This window comes from Muscardinus avellanarius (genome assembly GCF_963383645.1).
Source record: "Muscardinus avellanarius genome assembly, chromosome: 14".
Lineage (NCBI taxonomy): Eukaryota > Metazoa > Chordata > Mammalia > Rodentia > Gliridae > Muscardinus > Muscardinus avellanarius.
In genome coordinates this window covers 85,582,182-85,604,775 of record NC_137800.1, presented here as the reverse complement: position 1 = coordinate 85,604,775, position 22,594 = coordinate 85,582,182, and the positions used below count along the sequence as shown (strand labels likewise).

General features: G+C 44.9%; 1 protein-coding gene across 2 annotated transcripts in view; it reads right to left on the bottom strand.

Annotated features, from left to right (window-relative positions):
* Window positions 1–3,563: 3,563 nt before the first annotated feature.
* EXOC2 (exocyst complex component 2) overlaps window positions 3,564–22,594 on the bottom strand; it is a gene marked incomplete at both ends in the record, with an annotated part of 142,019 nt that continues 122,988 nt past the window's right edge. For both annotated transcript variants that reach the window (XM_080710817.1, XM_080710816.1), the window contains 5 exons: window positions 3,564–3,657; window positions 6,411–6,470; window positions 9,221–9,282; window positions 13,246–13,368; window positions 15,825–15,880. In XM_080710817.1, the coding sequence (XP_080566943.1) occupies window positions 3,564–3,657; window positions 6,411–6,470; window positions 9,221–9,282; window positions 13,246–13,368; window positions 15,825–15,880 (395 nt within the window). The remainder of the gene's footprint in view (window positions 3,658–6,410; window positions 6,471–9,220; window positions 9,283–13,245; window positions 13,369–15,824; window positions 15,881–22,594) is intronic.

Genomic DNA, 22,594 nt, shown 5'->3' with positions numbered 1-22,594 from the left:
AAAATTACACCATGTACAGGGAAATGGATGAAACTGGGGAGCATGCTAAGTGAGAGTAGTCAGTCACAAAAAGTAAGAAATCAAACGTTCTCCCTAATATGTAGAAGCTAGGGAGAAGAAAGGTCATAGCAGCAACTCTAGTTGAAGGAGAAACCAGAGATAAGCAAATAAGTTGACCTGAGGGGGATAGGAGGGTTTAGAGGGAAATTCCCTAGTGGATATGATGTGTATTCACGAACACATCAAAGTCAATCATTAAGCCAAACATGAGGAGGGAGGGAGGAGGGATTAGGGAAGGGATAATTGAGTGATGTGTGCATGTATGCCTCTACCATCCTATACCTCATTAAGATGTATGACTACAATGCACTAATAATAATAAAAAAAAGAGATAAACACACAACTGGCCCCGGGGCTCACCTTGCCGGGGGACATATGTGTGGGAGAAGGATGCTCCGACTGCCTATGTGATATCACTGGCCACACTGAGAACAGGTAACCCAAAGACCCGGGTCCTGTTCCTAAGGCATTTATTATGTATTTATAATCTGGTCAGGTGTACAAAAAGGCTTTCCAGGGATACATAAAACTCAAATGTGTGTGCTGATTTCATTTCTATTGTATATATGTTTGCACATATGTGTGTGTTTGCAATATATGTGTATGTATGTATATGTATACACACACACACACACACACACACACACAAATATTTAAAGCCAAGTGGGAACCATTACAATTGCTTCTCTGAGGAGCGATAATCTTTAGATTTTTGGACTAGTTTATAACTCCATATGCAGATCTTTATAATATCGATAGATAAATACTGAATGACAAAAATGTATGTACTACGTGTGATTGTTTTAAGCATATAAAATATGATACATGTGTGACCTGATTATTCTTATTGTAGAAACTCCATCTTGATTTAAAACTAGTTGAAATGTGTAACTTTACAGAAAACAAGTCTAAGTACTCTTGCACAACTTATAGACTATCCCACGGCCCATATACTAACCAGAAACACGCACTACTCCCTTGCACCCAAACCAGAATTAAAATGTAACCCCAGTGCAGAGGCAGGAAGGTTGGTGAGCGGGGCCTCTGGCGACGAGGCTTGTTTTGCAGTGGCTAAGTCATTTCCAGAACGTGCCACTTTCATGGTACATTGATATAGAGAGTCTTAGTAAAACCAAATTCTTTCTAATAGTCCTTGAGCATTTAAAGTGAGGCCAACCAGGCACGCGTTTTGGGTGAATCCAGGCTGACCCACACGGGCGCGGATCTGCTAAGACCAAAAGGTTCCCGTGGATGACCGCACTGGGAGCACCTCCTTCCTCCCCCTCGCTGCCTCTTGGTGTGACTTGCTCTGCAGCCTGGTATATCTCTCAAAATTTTTCTTATTCAGAATGTCATGTTCTTCTGTCTCCCCTTAACCACTAAATTCGTCTGCAACTCAAGTAGCTCTTGAAAGCCCCCTTTCTTCCAAGAACTTCCCCTGAGTTGGTGGCAGAGCCGTCCTTGAACTCCCTCATTCCGGTATTGGCTTTCTAGGCCGCTACCTACCATTCTCGGAGTTGTGAACACGCACGTGTGCCTGTGTGGCTGAAGTGTATTATCCTCTGGCACGTAGGCGATTTCCCTGAACTCTGGCCCCGTGGGAGGATGGCAGAAGTGTGTTAACTGAGAGGCAGTGCTGGGCAGTGCTGAGGCCGGGGAGCCAGACGGCAGCGCGTGGGAACACAGGCCCTGTTCCTCCCTAGTCCTCCAGCTTCTCTGGGGACAAAGGAGGTGACCCGGGCCGGACGGTTGCCATAAGCTTGTAGTGGTTAAATGGGGTGACGGAGTGCAAGGCCTCGCCCATGGCAGCCCCTAGTTAAGGACTTGCGGGACACCTGGTAAATACCTAGGAACAGTGACTCCATAAACACAGGGCCAACGAGAAACAAAGTGTTTATTTTGAGTGTTAAATAAGACATAAACAGTCATATCAATGCGGCTAATATTGAAATAAAGACACTTTGGGAAAAATGGCCTCCAAATCACGGTTCACAATGAAAACAGATTCTTTAAGGGTCGAATGCACTGTGCCCGATGTAACGCAAACATCCGGGCCTGCGGTCTCAGGATGTAGTTCACAGCATGCTGGATACAGGGCGAACACGCTCAGGAGAGACGACGTGCTACACGCTGCTTTATCGAGCACATTTGTAAAAGATTAAACCTTCACTTCCAGTTACTGTGAGTCCCCCCTCCACCGCCAGACACTAGACAAACACAACATTTACTTATTTTGAAAAGCGGAAACTGCATATGGCTACACCGTGCTCAAAATTACCTATGTTAAAAAGAACATCCATTTCGACAGTTGAGAAAGGGGATTCTATATTGCCCATAGAAACTTTTGAAGACACCTGCAAGCCAACTACACCCCGGGGCTGTGCTTGGCTTTTTGAAGCCGAGGCTAAGATGGAGTCAGGTTCGGGGAAGCAGCCTTGGGAGGTCAGGCTGACCTGAGTCAGCTCTGGGAAGTCTGCTCGGCGGTGAATCACTGCCTCTCACCCACGGGCTTCTCGAAGCTTCAGAAAACATAGGCTGTGCCAGAGAGCATCCTCTTAGTGAAAGATGTGGCTGGGAAGCTGACCTGGCATCAGGAGCACCAGCCAGGCCCCGGGATGGCTTGCTCTCTGGGTGACACTGAGGGCCGGCCGCCCTGGCAGCGCCCGTGAGCGAGGCACAGAGCCCAGGATCCACCACAGGTAACACATGGGTCCTCGGGAGCGGCAAAGCACCGACGCAGAGTGAAAACCAGCAGGTTAAAAAGAGTGGGCGAGAACAAGGAAATGATGTGGGAAAGGAGCTCAGGTTGAGCGCATTCAGCGCTATGAAAAATAAAAATCAGACAGGAAAACGCAGTCATATGAACGCTATGGGCATCCGGGCCACAAAACAATCTATCCCAATTATATCATTTTCTAAAAACTGCTGACCACAACTGTTCTCCAAAACCTACTTGAACCAAGAGATTCATGGCCATTTGCGTGAAATCAGGCTTCTAAGTACAGTTATATGGTTGTCAATAAACATCCAGAGAGATCTAAATAGAAGTTTCCGAATCTCCTCCTGTGTCCTGTGAACAGCCAGCATCAAAGTTTACTGAGACACTGACAGATACACGATTTCAGAGGCGCCACATGCTGTCTCTAAGCACCCCCCAAAGAAGCCCCTCTCCCTGCAACACTCACCACACCCTGTTTAAGTAGGAAAAGAAATGTTTTTTCAAAGTACATTAAAGAGTCATATAGGACCTACTCTAACAATAAATGGCAAAAATAAAATAAAATAAAATAAAATAAAATAGTGCTTGGGCTAAATAGGGCCATTTTGGTTGAAATAAAACAGGGACTTGACAACTTTCTAAACTACCAAGTCAAGAGGAAAAAAGGGAAGGAAAGAGAGGAGATGCAAACCCAGCGCTTCCTACAGTAGTATCTTGAGGGCACGCTCAGGGAGGGGAACGGCCTCGTGACGCGTCCTCTCGGGACTGCCCGCCTTGCAGGAATCTACGTCTTCACCATGGCCGGAGAAGCAGCTTGGAAGCAGGTGAGCTGCAGGTGCATGCCGCTCTTGAACGTGTTCAGCAGCTCTTCCAGCAACCTGCGGAGGACACAAGATGTCACGGCCTGACGGCGAGGCGTCCTGGCGACCGAGCAGAGGCGCCGGAGCCGACCTGCCCTTGCCTCTCGCTCGCTGTTTTTAGAAGAAAGCTGAAGAACTCAGTACCTGTGGATGCTTAGGATAGCAACAGAAACCACCCGACAAGGGAGCTAGTCAGGTGAATATATGGGTATGCATATCTATGTTGTTTTTTTGTAGTTCTGGGGATGGAACCCAGGGACCTCTACCTCCAGGATACACCTCTGACCTTTTTTTTTTTTTGTGGTACTGGGGTTCCTGGAAGCCCTTCTACCTCCGGGCTACACTCCCAGACCTATTTTTACATTTTTATTTGGAAACAGGGTCTCCTAAGCCAGCGCGCGCGGCTGGCTTCGAACCTGCGCGATCCTCCTGTCTCTGCCTCCCAAGCGCGGGGATGACAAGTGTGCACCACCACGCCCGGCTCACCTCTGACCTTTTTTATATTTTATTTTGAAACAGGGTCTCACTAAGTTGCTGAGCGCCTCACTAAGTAGCTGAGGCTGGTTTCGAACCTATTACAATCCTCCTGTCTCAGCCTCCCAAGTACTGGGATTATAAGTGTGTGCCACCACGCCTGGCTCGTATCTATGTTTATATTTAAACATTTCCTTCCTGCCCCACTCCCTGAGAATGGATTCCTCCCTAAAACAGAGTAATATTTGGGCCTATTCTTTTTTTTTTTTTTGGTGGTACTGGGGTTCCTGGAAACCCTTCTACCTCCAGGCTACACTCCCAGACCTATTTTATATTTTTATTTGGAAACAGGGTCTCTTAAGCCAGCGTGGCTGGCTTCAAACCTGCGCCATCCTCCTGTTTCCACCTCCCAAGTGTGGGGATCACAAGTGTGCGTCATTACGCCTGGCTTTGGGCCTATTCTTTTTAAAATTTATTTAAAAAATTGATAAATACCCAAATTTGCTTTTTGTCCTATGAATGTTGGCAAACATATATGGTAGTGTAAGAAGCCCCTCAATCAGGAGATAAAACAACCCCATCACCTCGATTTCCGTCACCTGCCATTTCCTTCTGCGGACCCGTTAGCTCTAGCTCCATCCCCAGAAACCTTTGCTTATTTGGGTTATTTTCTGTCCCTCTAATCTTCCCTTTTGTCTTCAACAAACCCTGGAGGGTGGACAACAAAACTAGCAAACTAAACAATGGAGAAGGCAGGGTTGGCTCAAGCTCCGCCGGAAAGCCATTCTGCTCCTCAGTGCTCAATCTGTGCACTCAACTGGCCTGAGCCATTCACAGACTTTTAAAGTCTGAAAAAACCTTAGGGCTCATCTGCTGCGGATGAAGTAACCCAAGAACTGGATTTAATGGTGCCGAGGTCAAGAGATTGTACCGTGATTGAACAATGCCCAGGATTACAGCGCTCTCCCCCTGGTGCATCTAAAATATAGTCCTGACCTGGGATCTTGTCAGGGTGTCTGCTCTTGACTCTCAAACGCACCCGACTTTGAGCCACGCTCAACGTGTTAAAAATAATACGGACTACTTCAATCTTTCATCGTATTTAAAGAAATGGATAGGGGTTGGAACAGATCCAGAGAGAGCACAAAGCTAGATAGGAAGGAAGCAGGAGGCTTCTGCGAGGGTTGCTGGTGTGGTTCTGGCGGCTCAGCCACCGCGCGAGGACTGTGCCTGACCCACACAGGTGGGAGCTGCTCTGCTCCCCCTCTGCCACGGCCGATTTGCTCTCAAACCATGTAACGCTCCTCCCTTTGTCCATCCCGGGTGCTTTCTCTGAGATCTGCTTTTCTACACCATTCCCCTGTGCTTGGTAATGGCACCCAGCACTGGGCATTACCCACAGTCCCCTGGTCAGATCACATGCAAAAGAGAGGAGGGGTGGACTTCAGCGCCCGCCGGGAAGGAGCAGAGGGCTGCACGGGTTCCCTCCACCGCGGTGAGCGAGGCCAGGCATTCATGAAAATGCACGGCCTAGGTTTTCTCTGGGGTCAGAATTCCCTGTTATGTGCAGTCAAGCTTCAACACAGGCTGAGATCATACGGTGGCAGTAGGAAACATACGTGATTTTATTATGCCAGATGAACAGGTCTAGTCTTTCTTAATATTTCGTAAAAAACCAAAGTGTACGTTATTGAGCTAGTAGTCAAATAGAAAAAAAAATCACCCTTACATTTTACTATGCTGTTCTCTTTATTAGATAATAATATGCCAGTAATATAATTTACTGAATAAGTCAAATAAGCTTTCTTGTTATATTTCTTGTACTAGTCAGTTAAGACTACAAAAGATGTACTTTCTAAACTATCCTAAGCCTACAAGAAAGATCTTACCTTATTCTGTCTCTTGGAAGCTAAGCAAGGGACCAGTAACATGACGTACCTATTCAGGGCTATCAAGGACTGCTTCTCCTTAAATCCAAGTCATTATTATTATTTTAATTTTTTAATTTTTCGGGTCTGGGATGGAACCCAGAGGCATTTGACCTCTGAGCTACACCCCCTGTCCAATTTTTTATTCTTTATTTTGAAACAGGGTCTCACTGAGTTGCGGAGAGTCTCACTAAGTAGCTGAAGCTGTCCGTGAACCGTGATCCCCCGTCTCAGCCTCCCAAAGGCTGGGATTACAAGCGTGCGCCACCATGCCCGGCTCATTATTATTATTATTTTTAAAGATTCTTTAGGTACAAAATCTTGTTCAGTGTACCCGATGGGCTCCCGTGGACAGCACGGGGAACTTACTTTTTATCCGCTCCACTGGCCAGCTGAGGCAGGGCTTCCAAAGCCTGTTTAAAGCTGGACCTGGAAAACAGAGGGTGACAAGTGAGGCCCCACAGTTCAGCTCACTGCTCTACGGGGGACTCATTGAGAGAACTGATAAAAAAAACCCAAAACATTATTAAGTATATCTTAACTATAAAGAGACCAACATTAGCCAGTGAAGCAAGTGGAAATATGAGAAAAAGTAAAAGTGAAAAACAAAAGAAAAAGTAAAAGTAAAAGTGAGGCGACGTTTACCCGACTGCACTCTGCAGGAGAAGGGCAGAAACACTGAACTGGGAAACGCGATGCAGCCCCAACGAAGGGAGCTGCCGGCAGCAGTCGAGAGTGGACACGTTTGGAAAATAAATTTTTTTTTTCTCAGAACAACAATAACAAAAAACCCATAGACAAACCAACTGGTATGAGAGGGAGGAAACTAAGAAGAAATGGGATGAGGTCTGTGATTACAGTACTGATGCGGAGAGGGCCTGATTTACAGTCAGCCCTTTGTAATAATGGACTATGATCTTTTCAGGATTTAGCTATGATCATGTAGAACACTGGTGAGAAAGCGGGAAGAGGTATCTATATTGAAAAATTCAACATCATGTGTTGACACGTAAAAAGATAAAAAGAGTGAATCTTAAAACCATCTATTGGGTACGTTTAAGTTTTACAGGCAATATCAGAAAAATTAGTGAACCAAATAGAAATCATCGGAGGGGAGGTTACCTGGTGCTAATAACATGTTCTGTTCCTTAATGCACAGGTGTGAATTTTTTAAATTTTATTTTTATTATTATTTTTTTCTTGGTGGTACTGGGGGTGGAACCCAGAGGCTTTTCTACCTCCGGGCTATACTCCCAGACCTATTTTCTATTTTATTTGGAAACAGGGTCTCACTAAGATGCTGAGAGCCTCACTAAGTAGCTGAGGCTGGCTTTGGACCCGTGCGATCCTCCTGTCTCAGCCTCCCAAGCCCGGGGATTACAAGCGTGTGCCACCACGCCCGGCTCAGGTGTGAATTTTTTTTATTTCTTCTTTTGTGACTAGTTGAGGTGAAGAATTAGATGTAACTGTTATTGATTTTAAGGTGGCCGATGACTTCGTATTGCAAAAACATTGTAATCAATGTACCAGGAAATGCATTTTTGAGCCATGTGTCTCAAGCTGGAGGCTGGTGTTAGAACGATATGAAAGGGTGAAAAGTCTGGCTCTCCTGTTTCCTGAAGCAGAGGGAACGTCCTGCCCTGATCTCCATCCATTTATTTCTTCCTCCTTTTTGTTTTTTTTTGGTATTAGGGACTACACCCAGGGATTTTCCTTTTCTTTGGTGGCACTGGGGTTCCTGGAAGCCCTTCTGCCTCCGGGCTACACTCCCAGACCTTTTATTTATATTTTTATTTGGAAACAGGGTCTCTTGAGCCAGCGAGGCTGGCTTCGAACCTGCGCGATCCTCCTGTCTCAGCCTCCCAAGTGCGGGGATTACAAGCATGCACCACCACGCCCGGCCTCACCCAGGGATCTTCTACCTCTGAGCTACACCCTCAGTGCTTTTCATGTTGAAACGTTATCTCACTAAGTTGCTGAGGGCCTGTCTAAGTTGCTGAGGCTAGCCTCGAACCTCCTGTCTCAGCCTTGCAAGAACTGGGATTGCAGGTATGTGCCACCGTGCGTGGCTTCTCAACTTACAAAGTGCTTCTCCATTAACGGAAAGAAATGTGATATTATTGTTCTTTATTGCCATTTTGACAATAATGGTGATAAAGATTTTTACTACTTATGATTTTTAGGGCACCAACAGTTTAAAAAAAACAGTTTAGGAAGCGACTTGATTCATTCTGTTATTTAATCCCCTCAAAGTTGCCTCGGCGCTATGCGGGTCGAGTATCCCCAGGTTAAGTTCCTGGGGCGAGACGGGGGCTCACACTGAGCCGGTATATGGATGGGTCCTCGCTGTCTTCTACACAGCACCGTGTGCAGAGAGTGACAGCGGAGGGAAGGAGTGGCCAAACGGGGAACGTGGGCCTCATTAAGAAACGGCTTCTGGTAAACAAGGACAAACAGGAAAGTCTTCTCAGTTGCAATGATGGCAGAGAGAAGGAGGGCATAAGTGACGCGCTCAAACGCTGGGCACCAGGGCAGAGTCTATCGCGGCATGGCGTCCGAGAGCGTCTGATGTGCACCCTGCCTGGCTTCTCAGGCATTCACGGCACAGCCCAGGACTTCCTAAGTGATTTTGTGAATGAGGTCAATATTTTTGTATGGGCAAATAGTCATTCTGTTTCAATTCTACAGTCAATGGTAGGAAATCCTGACTTTCATTCAAAACAGCTAAAAGTTATCATCAAATTTCCACTACAAAAATTTTGCAGAGAAACCACAAGGCTTCCTCTTACGCTGGTATTTACAACACTTGAACTGTCCTTCGTGTGTGCTATGAATAGACTAAGACTCGATTCTTTTCCTCCTCTTTGTTAAGAACTAGGTAATATTGTGCCATGTTATCTCAGAGAACAGCATTTCTCAGTAGTGAGGAGGACACAGAGAATGAAACTCTTTTCCTTTACATTGTGCTACAACGAAGTATACTTCAGGTCTTTGGCTCATAGTGGGAACATGCTTTTTAGTTTTTAGTTAAAAAAAAATTGGTCAGATATAAAATTTATCACAACACAAATTAATGAGCAGAAACTCTGATCAGTTATGGTTATGAAGATCACAATGCACCGGCCAGTGAACCTTTGTTTTGAATAAAGCACTCAGAACATGAGCATTTGCCATCTTACTTGCTTTCGGACGTCAGGTAAACAGCCACGGTGTCCCTCAAAGCACAGATTTCCAGTCTCGCCTAAAGATGAGAAAAATAAAATGTCAGCAGGAACAGGCACCAGCGATCAAATACCACACGAGTGCAGAGGGGAATAGGCTCCGGCCGGCGGCCTGCAGAGCAGGAAGAGCATCCTGCCACCCGGTGACGATTAATTGTGAATAGATGTTCTAAAATCAAGTCCAAAGAAACCGTCTACAGCAAAATGTGCCTGTACCGAAATTAACTGACAGTCAAGTGGAGCTAGATATCTTGATATATATATATAACAGGATAACAGGCAGTGGTTTTCTAGCAATCTGTGCTTACTGTCTGACTAGTAATGTGCCCTGTAGTCTGGTGCTGAGAAGAAGGAAACTCTGAAACACTGGTCCTGACCAAAGGGTCGCAGGCTTGCTTCCTTACCTCTGGGCCCTTCCAGGGATAGTGCCTTTATCAAAAAGCTAAACTAAGCTCCACAGAGGCAATACAAATTTCTATTAAAATCATGTTTTTTTTTTTTTTTTAAAAAGGAAATTGACAAGTTGATTCTAAAATTCAAATGGAAGTGCAAGAGATATGGGATAGCCAAAAGAATCTTCAAAAACAGTAACACATGCAGGGTGTGGTGGCGCACGCTTGTAATCCCCGCGCTTGGGAAGCAGAGACAAGAGGATCGCGCAGGTTTCCAAATAAAAAGTATAAAATAGGTCTGGGAGTGTAGCCCGGAGGTACCGGAGGTAGAAGGGCTTCCAGGAACCCCAGTACCACCAAAAAAAAAAAAAAAAAAAATAGCAACACATTGGGAGAATTAACTCGCTTTCCACTTTCAAACTTACTAGCAAGCTACATTAATCAAGTCAGCGTGGAGTAGCACACGCATAAACAGATAAATCAATCGAACAGAACAGAGAGCAGAAGTAAACCTCTTACGTCCGTCCGTCCGTCCGTCCGTCCATCCATCCATCCATCCATCCATCCATCCATCCATCCATCTATCTGCAGTACCAGGGATGGAACCCAGGGGCAGTCTACCTCCAAGTTATATTGCCAGTCCAATTTTTTATTCTTTATTTTGAAACTGGGTCTCACTGAGCTGCTAAGGGCCTAAGTAGTAGCTGAGGCTGTCTGTGAACCGTGATCCTCCTGTCTCAGCCTACCTCTTACATTTATTGATTTCAATAAGTGGAGAAAGGAGAATCTTTTTCACAAATAATGCTAGGGCAACTGGGTATTTGCATGCAAAAGAATGAAGCTGAATCCCTTCTTTAATACACAAAATTAGCTCAGATTAGATAACTAATCTTAAGAGAAAAGACAAAACAACTCTTAGAAGAAAATAGCAGTGAATCTTTGTGACCTTGGTTTTGGCCAAGCTGCTTAGAAATACTGTCAAAAGCACAAAGAGCCAAAGGAAAACAGGGGTTGATAAAAATTAAAACCTTTTGCACACCAAGTGGATACCATCAAGAAAACAAGAAGACTCACAGAACCAGAAACCACGTCACACTCACTATTATGGCTATAATCAATGAGATAGGTAATGAACAAGGCTTGCAAGGATGCAGAGGAACCGAAATGCATGTAAAATGATGGCGGGGATGTAAAACGGTGTGGCCATTTTGGAAGAGAGCCTGGCGTTTTCTCAGATTACACAGAGAATAAACATGCGATCTAGAGATTCCACTCCTAGGTATATACCCAAGAGACATAAACACATTTATCCACACATAAAATAGTACACAAAGGTTCACAGAGGCACTCTTTGTATTAGCTAAAAAGTGTGTGTGGGGGACTAAATGTGCATCATCTGAGAAACAGATAAATAAATTATTTATCTGTAAATATTTATACGATGGACTTCTCTTCATCCATAAAAAGGAATGAAGCGCTGGCCCACGGCACAGCGTGGATGAAACTTGAAACGGGATGCTCAGTGGAAGAGGCTGCTCCCCAAGTCCCTATTTGTATGATTCCATTTATACGACGTTTTCAGAATAGACAAAGCATAGGAGTAGAAAGCTGCTGGTGTGTGTAGCGGGGGCCTAGAGGACACTGTTGGAGTGACTGCTAGTGCGTGTGGGGTTTCTTTTTGGAGTGATTTGGCAGACTCTAAAAATTGATGATGGTGACGACTGGGCAATTCTCTGGATGCACTACAAATCCTGGAACTGTATGCCCTTTTTATACTGTCGGCAAATAATATAAATATTAAACAGTATAAATATTGTATGTGTTAAACAACATTAAATAATATAAATATTATACATATATGTGTGTGTGTGTATATATATATATATATATATATATATATATATATATATATACACACACACACGTATATACACATGAATATATTGGCATAAAACAAAAGAAATCTAACCTCAAACATTCACTTCCATGCACTGTAAGGAAGCATGACCTGACATACAAACCTGGTTTCCCTGAATTTAGAATTTAGAAATTCTGTAGAAAAGCCGGGCGTGGTGGCACATGCTTGTAATCTCAGCACCTGGGAAGCTGAGACAGGAGGACCTTTGCAACTCAGTGAGACCCTGTTTCAAAATACAGAATAAAAAGATAGGGTCTAGGGTATAGCTTAGAGATAGAATGTCCCTGGGTTCCATCTCCAGTACCGCCAAAAAAAAAAAAAAAAAAAAAAAAGAAATTCTGTAGAAAACCTAAACGAAGCTGATTTACATCACAGACAGATGACTCAGGTGATTTCTTATCTGTCTGGAAAGAGACTGTTCGGCCTCATTTTGCTTTTCAAAAGCCTGAGAAACCGGAGGGCAGAGCTAGGACAGTTTCTGTCTTGTTTATATTCTAGTATAGGCAAAACAAACAAACAAACAAACAAAATGATCCTGGGAAGAAAACATCACATGCACACAAAAGTAAGAACTTTTAGCTGAATATCTCAGGAGAAAGATTAAATCACTGTAAAACTAGTCTTACGGTAGAAATTTCACTCAATCAAAGTGACAGGGTATTTGAATTACCCTGTGAATTATGCCAATTATAAAATATACTTTTCCAATTGTACTGCCATAAAATATAATTATGCCAATTATAAAATATAAAAAACTACTTATATAATACATATGTGTACCACTGTGAATCTCGCTATGATGTATAATTATACTAGTCAACACTTAAGATAAAAGGGTGTATATGTAAAGATAAATGAAAGCATGTGTTAGATTTTAAAGCTAGAAAGGAAACGCATTCCCAAAGCTCCTAGTCCTCCAACAGTTCCCAGGTGGGAGGTCTCTCTCCCACTCTGCCTGCACACCTGAACTCCTGGCAGCGGCTTACTTGCACACCGAGAATCAACTGGTTTCTTTGGTGGTACTGGGGTTCCTGGAAGCCCTTCTACCTCCGGGCTACACTCCCAGACCTATTTTTACATTTTTTTTTTTTAAATTTGGAAACAGGGTCTCCTAAACCAGCGCGCGTGGCTGGCTTCGAACCTGCGCGATCCTCCTGTCTCTGCCTCCCAAGCGCGGGGATTACAAGCGTGCGCCACCACGCCCGGCATGAATCAACTGGTTTCTTTACAGCAGCTATATTTTGTTGTCATTATACATCTTAAATCCCCAGGACATACGCCTCTATGAGTACAAAGAAACAGCTCTTTTTCCTTTCTTTGAATACTGCATTGCACGTTTTGGAAAGACTTGTTAAAAATAAGTTGCTGAAAGCTTCCCATGAAACTGAATATAGTAAAGACAATAGAAAATAAAAACCACAGGATGTTCTGACGGAATTCTGCATTAGCTTCGCTTAGACGAGTCTTTAAGGTCTTGCTCTACTATCAAGGCTGAAGCAGAAACCCTGGAGCTCGCAGTGCACCATGGGTATGGATCACGGGAGGAAGGTGAGGTACATTTGCAATCAGTAGATTCGTTTAACAAATGTCTGGGTATCTTAAGATGGATGCCTAAAAAAGACAAGTGCATATTTTGAATAAAAGAGGAATTTTAACGTGGAACTCGAGGGTACCTGCAGCGCTCCATTTCGGCTGAAGGAGGAAGCACATTGCATCAGCCGACTGAGCTCTTCAGACACGGCTTCTACCACCTTGGACAGCACTCGAGGCACCAGGTCTTTGGAAATGGCGAACACCTGACGGAAGGTTGGAACGGAGAAGAAATGATGCGTCACGGGGCTTTTCCTGACCCGAGTTTGCTAGAACCAAAGCAACATGCGAAACAGCAACGAAAACCGAGAAGTTTTCCAAGTCTTTTTTTTTTTTTTTTTTTTTTAAATTTCTCTGCAGTACTGGATGGAGCCCGGGGGCATTCTACGTCCGAATGACACCCCGGCCCTATTTTTTATTCTTTATTTTGAAACAGGGTCTCACTGACTTGCAAAGGGCCTCGCTAAGTAGCTGAGGCTGGTCATGAACCTGGATCCTCCGGTCTCGGCCTCCCCAATGCTAGGATTACAAGCGTGCACCACCACACCCGGCTTACCGAAACATTTTACTCTAATTTATAAATTCAAGTAAAGCATATTTTCAGCTGGGTGCGGTGGCACATGACTGTAATTCTAGTACTTGGGAGGTTCAGACAAGAGGATAGCGGGTTCAAGACCAGAGTCAACAACTTAGCGCGAGAAAAAAAAGTCAATCATATTTTCTTTTTAGCTGTTCCGTTTCTTCAGATTGAGTTAGTAACAGTAGTTAAGCCTTGGGGCTAACCCAAACGTAACTTGAGTGCCCCAAGAATTTGGGTCACGTGGTCAAGAGTAAATATGATGAATAAAATTCTACTTTTAGCTCAACATGCTTGAAAGCAGAATTTTGGGATAATCTAAAAGGGAACTTGAAAGTTTAGGACTTATGAATAAATACTCTCACAGTTCCTGATAATGGAGATTAATAAAAGCCACCTGGTTAGGGACCACGGCAACCACTCAGGAATCCCACGTATTTTGTGACTCCTTTGCTTGGCTGCACAGGAGGGTTCCCACCCACTGAGAAGATGCCCCCTATAATCTAATTTCAAAGAAGGCTAACCAAAGGAACGCTTTTATCCTTTCGGTAAAATCACAAATATGGTTGCTCATTATAAGATCTAATGTGATTAATTCTGGCCTGAACTGAATCACGTAAAGACTTCATTTCTGCAGTGGCACCTATTCTACAGTTTGAGGCCTGAAATCTCGGTACTTGGGAGGCTGAGGCAGGAGGACCGCAGGTTCGTGGCCAACCTCAGCAAGGAGTGAAACTCACAAGTAGCGAAATTCAACCTAGCGAGACCCTGTTTCAAGAACAAAATAAAATAGGGCTGGGCGTGTAGCTTGGAGTAGAATACCTCTGTGTTCAATCCCCAGAACCCCCTACATACACAACACACACACACACACACACACACACACACACAGAAAAAACCAATTTATAAAGAAATTTATATGCTTCCCTTTTACTAAGAAGTGAAAACAATAACATATTATATCTGCTCTAGCTGCTTCAAACTTAGAGCCAAATTCAGAAGCCAAGTCCATGGTTTTTGTTTCCTGTGACCATGCTTCTGTTTTAGCCTTAGTTATCCTCCTTTTTCCTTTCCCAGTTTACCTTGACACCCTGAGATACTTCTGGGAGGTGGAGGGGTACAGACCTGGGCCACCTATGTGGGTCCCTGCAGCTGGGGAGGCGTCTGAGCAACGGTCGCGGTCGTTATCGAATGGCAGCCTCTCTGCTTTGCCCCATTTTATCTGGTTTCCCATCACGCTGCAAGCCGCAGCCACCCCGAAAGTGTTGGCAAAGCAGTGAGTAATGGGCTGTGAAATTACTGGCTGCCAGCGGTGTCACAGCGGTGACCACGGTGGCAGCTGCGGTACCCATGGTGGCGCCTCGACAGCCCTCAGCAGAAGCTGCCTTCCTGCGATGCCAACGCAGGATGCTAGCGTGAAGTTTCACACGATAACGTGTCCAGGGAGCGTGTGAACCAAAGCAGCGACCTCGGCGAGGACCTAAGTCCACAGGACTGTGAGGACAGCGTGCACCCGCTTCCTTCCAAGTGCAGCCTGCCCCGGGGGCTGTCCTTCCAACAAGCTTCTACTTTCCCGGAATCCTCCTCACTATGTGGGACCACGCTGCTATGCGGATGAAACACCAATGCTTATTTGGATTCTGGCTAACAAGAAAATAATGAATTATCTCCGGGCTACACTCCCAGACCTATTTTATATTTTTTTATTTGGAAACAGGGTCTCTTAAGCCAGCGAGGCTGGCTCCGAACCTGCATGATCCTCCTGTCTCCGCCTCCCAAGCGCGGGGATTACAAGCGTGCGCCACCACGCCCGGCTAAAAAACGGCCTTTTAATTTTATCCTGTCTTTAACTTTCAAATATTACTGACTTTAGTTTAAAGTAGCAGAGAAAATTATGTACCATTTCAGAAAAAAAAAGATTCAGTCACATACACATACACACATGAAAGCTGAGCTGTATTTTATTGATACCCCAAATACATTCTAAATGGGAGAAGAAAAAACACACTACCATAAAAATCAAACTGCCTCTTTTTTTTCTTTTCAGTTGTCCATATTTCTTAGGGCTGTCGGATGATAGCTTACCTCTGCGTGCACAGCAATTATATTCACCAGTGCTTCTTTTAAATAGTTTCTGACGCCTGAAATCAAGAGGAGGGAGGAAAAGGCATTTAGTGGAAACAGGCCAACCCCCCTCCCCGCCGCATCACAGCGCACAGAATTCTAGAGGCTGAGCTGAGCTACTGTGCTGGGGAGAAGCAGAAAGTAACACCACCACCGGCTATTTCCTTTTGAGAACCAAGTGAAAATGTGAAAATACTATTTCCATACAGGACACGTGTGCACCTGCACGCGTGCACACACACAGGTTAAGTTAGGAGTTTTCTTTCATTGGTTTTCATTTCTAACACCGTATGCTATTAACTGTTGGTCAGTCGGCTTCAAAATTAAAATTTAAAATGGGCTTCTATTTCTTCACATACATGTAAACAGTAACACAGAGGACAGAAGGAAGATGTTTAATAGTTTATCAAATGTGGGGCTGGCTGGGGACATAGCTCGGTGGTAAAGCATGCGTGAGGCCCTGAGTTCAATCCCCAGCAACACACACACACACACACACACACACACACACACACACACACACACACAGTTTATAAAATGTATGTTAACTATCTTTCATAGTATCACCTTACTTCCAAAGGTGAGTGTCAAACTATTATCCCGAATGACTATTTTGATCTTAAGAAATCACTGTGAGTGGAAACCTCTCCCTTAAACTTTACTGACTAGGATTCTGTAAAGGAAGTTAGAGATTAGACAAAATAAGAGATTTCGGATATAGGAACAGGATCAAAGGACACTGCCCTGCTCCACAGCAGCACCCTGAGATGGATAGGTACAGGGTCTGAGGTCACGTTTCTGGAGTCGAACTCCAGCTTCAACACCTGCTAGCTGTGACTTCTGGCGAAGACCGTGAGCCCCAGAGGACTCATCTGTCAAGGAGGAGAACTGCATCTCTCTCTCTCCAGCTCGCTCTCTCCCTCCCTCGTGAGGGCCCAGTGAGGACCAAATGAGAGGCTGCACGGGCAGGTCCTGGTATTCACGCGCTCCTTAGGAACAGTCATCATCTTTATCACTATGATTTGCAAGAAAAAGTACAAAAGCAACATGCTGCTGCTAAACTGCAATTCCAAAATGGCTACTTTCATGTGGAGGGACTATGTAGAATTCCTTCTTGAATTTACCACACACACAGAGAATCCTTCTGCCAGGGAACAGGGAAAATCCTCTTTGTGCAATCATGGATGCTAACAGTCATGACAGTACAGACAGGCTTCCCTCAGAATGTCATCCATGCTTCTGAATACTTAGAAAAGGTGACACAGGCACCGTGAACTATAATCCACTTTTTGAGTTGGTATTTGTACACTCAAAAGTGTACAACTGGCTTCTGAGTCAGTTATATACTCTGGTGTATAAGCAAGTGCGCTGGGCTTCTTTGAAGGAGCCAATTTCACACATATTTTTTAGGCCGTGAAGGCTCAGGTGTGGTTAATTCTATTTTGTGGATGGGATAGCTGAGTGAAGAATATTTGCATGTAATCCAATTACTAATGCATTCTTTCTGAGAAGAAGGATAGGGACGAGGAAAAGAGACTGCCAAAGGAATGAGGCTGGAGGACCTATGCAGCCTGTTATAGTGGAGGCGAAGCTGCTAACTTGGAGACCAAAGCAGCTTTCTTCCTGTCAGAGGAAAACCACATCACAGAGGGGCAGAGGGGCTCCCTGGGGCTGCGCCCTGCTACCGCCAAGGCACAGGGGCTGGTCTCCTCTGGCAGCCACTCTCTGGGCGGGTACTCCAGCGTGGGTGCAGGGGTCACGGCTGCGTATCTCTGACCGGAGTCTTAATCACAATCTCTTGGGCGACTCCCTTGTATATATTTACATACCCAATGCAGAAGTCACTAAAAATGTTAGCACAATATAGGTTAACAATGCCCCAAGGAACCAAAAGTTAAAAAAATTCAGTAGTGAATTTTTTCATCCCCAGTGAAAATCGGGGTCCTGTTAGTGTTAAGAAAAAGTGTCAGGGGTATGGATTCTCACGATGCTCCAACGCTGGTGTCCAGACACAGGAGGGCAGCTCTGAATTCTTAAATTTCTAAAGAGTAAAAGAAAAAAAAAATGGGGCCAGCCTGCTGACTAAAAAGCCCAAACTTTAACTTTGCATCAAATGATACGATGTCACGTGCTCGGTGACCTAAGTGAGGAGCTCGACTCCCCCTCTGACCTTAACAGGAGAAACATTTCCTGGCAAAAACCATTAGACTAAGCATTACCAATAAAACACCCTTTTGAAAGAACAAATCTAAATTAGTCAATACAATTCTAGAGACCTAGCTGTGAATACAAGCAAAGGCTACTTAAAAAAAAAGTATTTCTGGCAGAAAATTTGAAAAAAAAAATTGTCAAGCTTCCTATGTAGGTTGACCACAGGTTTTGCATGAATAATATATTTAAGAAGTGTGTAGTCTTAACCTTGGCTAAGAAAGAAAATTTTATATTTCTTGGAGATTTTTTTCTTTTCTTTGTGGTACTAGAAGTTGAACTCAGGGGCATTTTACCTCCAAGTGACATCCCCAATCCTTTTTATTTTAAAAATTTATTATTACTTTTTATTTTTATTTTTATTTTTCTGGTACTGGAGATTGAACCCAAAGGGCCATTCTACCTCCAAGCTACACTCCCGGCCTGATTTTTTTTTTAAATCTTATTTGGAAACAGAGTCTCACTAGGCTGCTGAGAGCCTTGCTAAGTTGCCAAGGCTAGCTTTGAAACTGTGATCCTCCTATCTCAGCCTTCCAAGTACTGGGAATTAGAAGGTAGCCATCATGCCCAGCTGAGATATTTTTTATGACTAGAAAAAATGGGGAAACATATGCCTCCCTCCAGAAACCCCCTCCACAAATAACTGTTTCAAAAGGTAGGTGGTAAGGTTAGAGAAAGAGAAGAAAAAAATGTATGGTCCCAGGGAAGGACAAATGCAGGGCTCCTTATGGTCAAGTAAGATTCCGTTGTGTGCACATCCCATAGTTTTATAATCCATGCATTTGTTGATGGACATCCTGGCTGGTCCCTTATCTGGCAATTGTGAATTGTGCGGCTATGGACATAGATATGCATGCGTTAGTTTGGTAGTTTGGGTCTCCATTCTTTTTGCTGGGTCATATGGTAGGTTCGTTCCCATTCTTCTGAGGATCCTCCATGTTATTTTCCAAAGTAGTTGCACTCATTTCAATCCCACCAACAATGTGTTAGAGTTCCCACTTCTCCACAAAAATGACATCATTTACTGGGAAATGGATGGGACTGGAGAACAGTACGCTAAGTGAGATTAATCAGTCACAAAGAGTAAGAAATCGGTGCTCTCCCTAACATGTGGAAGCTAGGGAGAAAATGGGCTGTAGGAGGAACTCTGGATGAAGAGGAAACTACAGATGAGCAAATAAGGCGACCAACTGAGAGTGACGGCCATGATGTACCTTCATAAACATATCAAAGTCAATCACTAAGCCAAACACGAGGAGGAGGGAGGGGGAGGGAACAGAGAGGGAACTGAAGGGCTAAGTGAGCAATGTGTGCATGGATGCCTCTACTGTCTGGTACTCCACCAAGGTATACAATGCACCAATAAAAAACCAACCAAACAAACAAAAAGAACAGGGCTCCTACTGCGGCTCTGCATGTCCAGCTGGTGAGGGTCAAAGAGTCAGAATGAACCCGAAGGTCTCTGAGGAAGGCACGCCAGCTTGACCAAGTGGCACTAGGCAAAGCACTAGTTGGAACCTCCCAAAGCAGCGTACGTGCCGACACTATGAGTTCATAAGATAAAACCTGAAATGTAAATCACTGATTGCCCCTCCCAAAGAGCGACCCACCGGATTAAACATGAAAATATGTTTTACTGCCTGTGGGAATGACGTTGTTGTTCTTCTAAGGGCGTGGCTGAAAGTTTCCACTCATTTGTTTAACGCAAATTTGCTGAGGCTCCGCTACACGGTGGACGTATTATCGGGTCCTTCAAGTAGGATATGCACACACCCCTAGAGGTAGGGGACCCTGGAGCGCTTAGATACGTTTCTATATTATGAAAGAACAGTCCTGAAGTCGGGGATAGAGACAGCCCAGGCAAGGGGCTGGAGACCAGGCTGCGCCTGTTTGGGAAATTGGTCAGATCCCAGGTTAGGAATTTGGATCCCTTTCTCTGTATACTCTGTAGGAGCCAGGTAGCAAGTGGCTTAACCAAGACTACCACACACCCTTCCTCCCCCCTCCTGCTGCGCCCATCCTTGGACAGCCAGGGCCCACAATGGTTTGCATCTACACCAAATATGCACCGGCTTCTTGCCTGTCGTTATCCCCTGAACAACACAGTGCAATGACTATCTGCGCTGCACGTTCTCTGTATTAGGTATGATAAGAAATCTAGAGATGACGTGAAGCAGATAGGAAGATGTAGTTTTATGCAAATTCTATGCTGGTGTCTATCAGGGATGTGAACATCCGTGGATTTGGATGTTCAGGGAAGATTCTGGAATCCCACATCCCCCCAGATGCCACGTGGCTACTGCATATGGAAGTCACTGCGAGGTGACTGAAACTAGACCAGGGTATGGGAATCCGAGGGTGGGTCTCGCCTGTGCCTCGTTGGTACTGACTGACCCAACCTTCTTGTTGAAGGCAATCACTTCCTTCAACGAAAAGGTTGGAGGAAGAGAGAAAGACAGAAACATGGAGGAAGACGTCAACTGAGAAGGACCCAGGTGCTGCCGGGGACCTGTCCATGCACCTGGCACAACACACGCCCCGCCTCGGAGTGGGAGGGAGAGCAGTGCAGGATCGTTTTCAGGACCTTGGTTGCCATTTCCAGGGGCAGGCCAGGATGTGACCTTTGGTGATGGCGCTGTCTCTGAAGGGCTGTGACTGTGTCAGAGGGAGCTCGCAGTAGTTAATTCGGGTGGTATAGGTTGCTATCTCTTCCCACTGCATTTGATTCTAATTTTAATATTATTAATAGCCATGCTTGATAATTACCTTTATTTTGGCACTGGGGCTTGGACCCAAGGGCATTCTACCTCTGAGCTACACCCTCAGTTTTATTTTATTTATTTTTTTTGGTGGTACTGGGGTTCCTAGAAACCCTTCTACCTCCGGCTACACTCCCAGACCTACTTTCTATATTTTTATTTGGAAACAGGGTCTCCTAAGCCAGCAAGGCTGGCTTCGCACCTGCGCGATCCTCCTGTCTCCACCTCCCAAGCGCAGGGATTACAAGCGTGCGCCATCACGCTTGGCTGCTTTATTGTTTATTTTGAAACACGGTCTTGCTAAGTTGCTGAGGCTGACTTTAAACCTGTAATCCTCCTGTCTTAGCCTCCCAAGTACTGGGATGACACACACCTGGCTTGATAATTACCTTTAAGTTCCTTGAGGTAGGTGACAGAGAGGGCGTTTAAGATCTAAATCCTGGCTTACTTATATAACTGCAGACCACTCGGCCCACCTTTTAGATGATTACCAACTCTGTCACACAGATCACAGTATCTGCTTCTCTAACGAAGCTGTTATGAAAATGCCCGTTTATCCCTTGTTCTTCAGTAGCTGAGTATCGGCCAGGCGCTAGGCACCACCCGGTGGCAGTGTCCCAAAGAGAGCAAAACAGATACGACCCACGGCCCTGTCAGCTTAGACCTCAGAGGAAAGGAGCATTTTGCCAGGTCTCAAGCAGGACACATATTTCAGGTGTTTACTTTTTATTTATTTATTTTTATTTTTTGTGGTACTAGGGATAGAATCCAGGGGCATTCTACCTCTGAGCTACACCCCAGCCCTATTTTTTATTCTTTATTTTGGAACAGGGTCTCACTGAGTTGCAGAGGGCCTCACTAAGTAGCTGAGGCTGGCCGCGAAGCGATCCCCCTGTCTCAGCTTCCAGAATGAATGCTGCGATTACAAGTGTGCGCCACCATGCCCAGCTCAGGTGTTTACTTTTTAGGTAAACACATCAACAGCTAGCTGAAAGGCATAAAGGCTAAAAAAAAAAAAAAATACACAACTTTACTTTTCTGAAACATGGTCTATACATTTGCATAATATAACCCATCAAGACTGTCACCTAGGCATAGGTGACGTTCCCACGAGTGGTCCAGGAATCACTTAACAGTTGAATCTGCATAAGAAGAGTCCATGAAGCCGGGCGTGGTGGCGCACCCTTGTAATCCAAGCATTCGGGAGGCTGAGACCCGGAGGATCGCCGTTCGCGGACAGCCTCAGCTACTTAGTGAGGCCCTCTCCAACTCAGTGAGACCCGGTTTCAAAATAAAGAATAAAAAATAGGGCAGGGGGTGTATCTCGGAGGTCAAATGCCCCTGGGTTCCATCCCCAGACCCGGAAAAAAAAAAAAAAAAAAAGAAGAAGAGTCCATGAAGCGACAGCAGAGCACCCAGCCAAGGCGTCATGGTATGCTAAGGGGAGAGATTTGTCTTTGACACAAGTGCTCACTTTACACTGAGTTCACACAAAGTTCTTTGGAAGCTGGAATCTCAGTGCAAGCCCGCCGTCACACTTTGCTCTGGCTTTGAACATCAAGTGGGAGTGAGATCGTGAAATGAGGAGGGCTGGGTGTCACAGGCTGGGGATGGTCACGGGGTGCGACCTGGGCTGGGACCCAGCGATGAGGACCCAGTGGGCCCAGGGCGCCTTAGACTGTGACCCTGAATGCACACGCTACACATTCATTAGTCACCTTAGGGCAAGTTTCTGAACTCGGATTTGAAACTTGCTCTTTGATA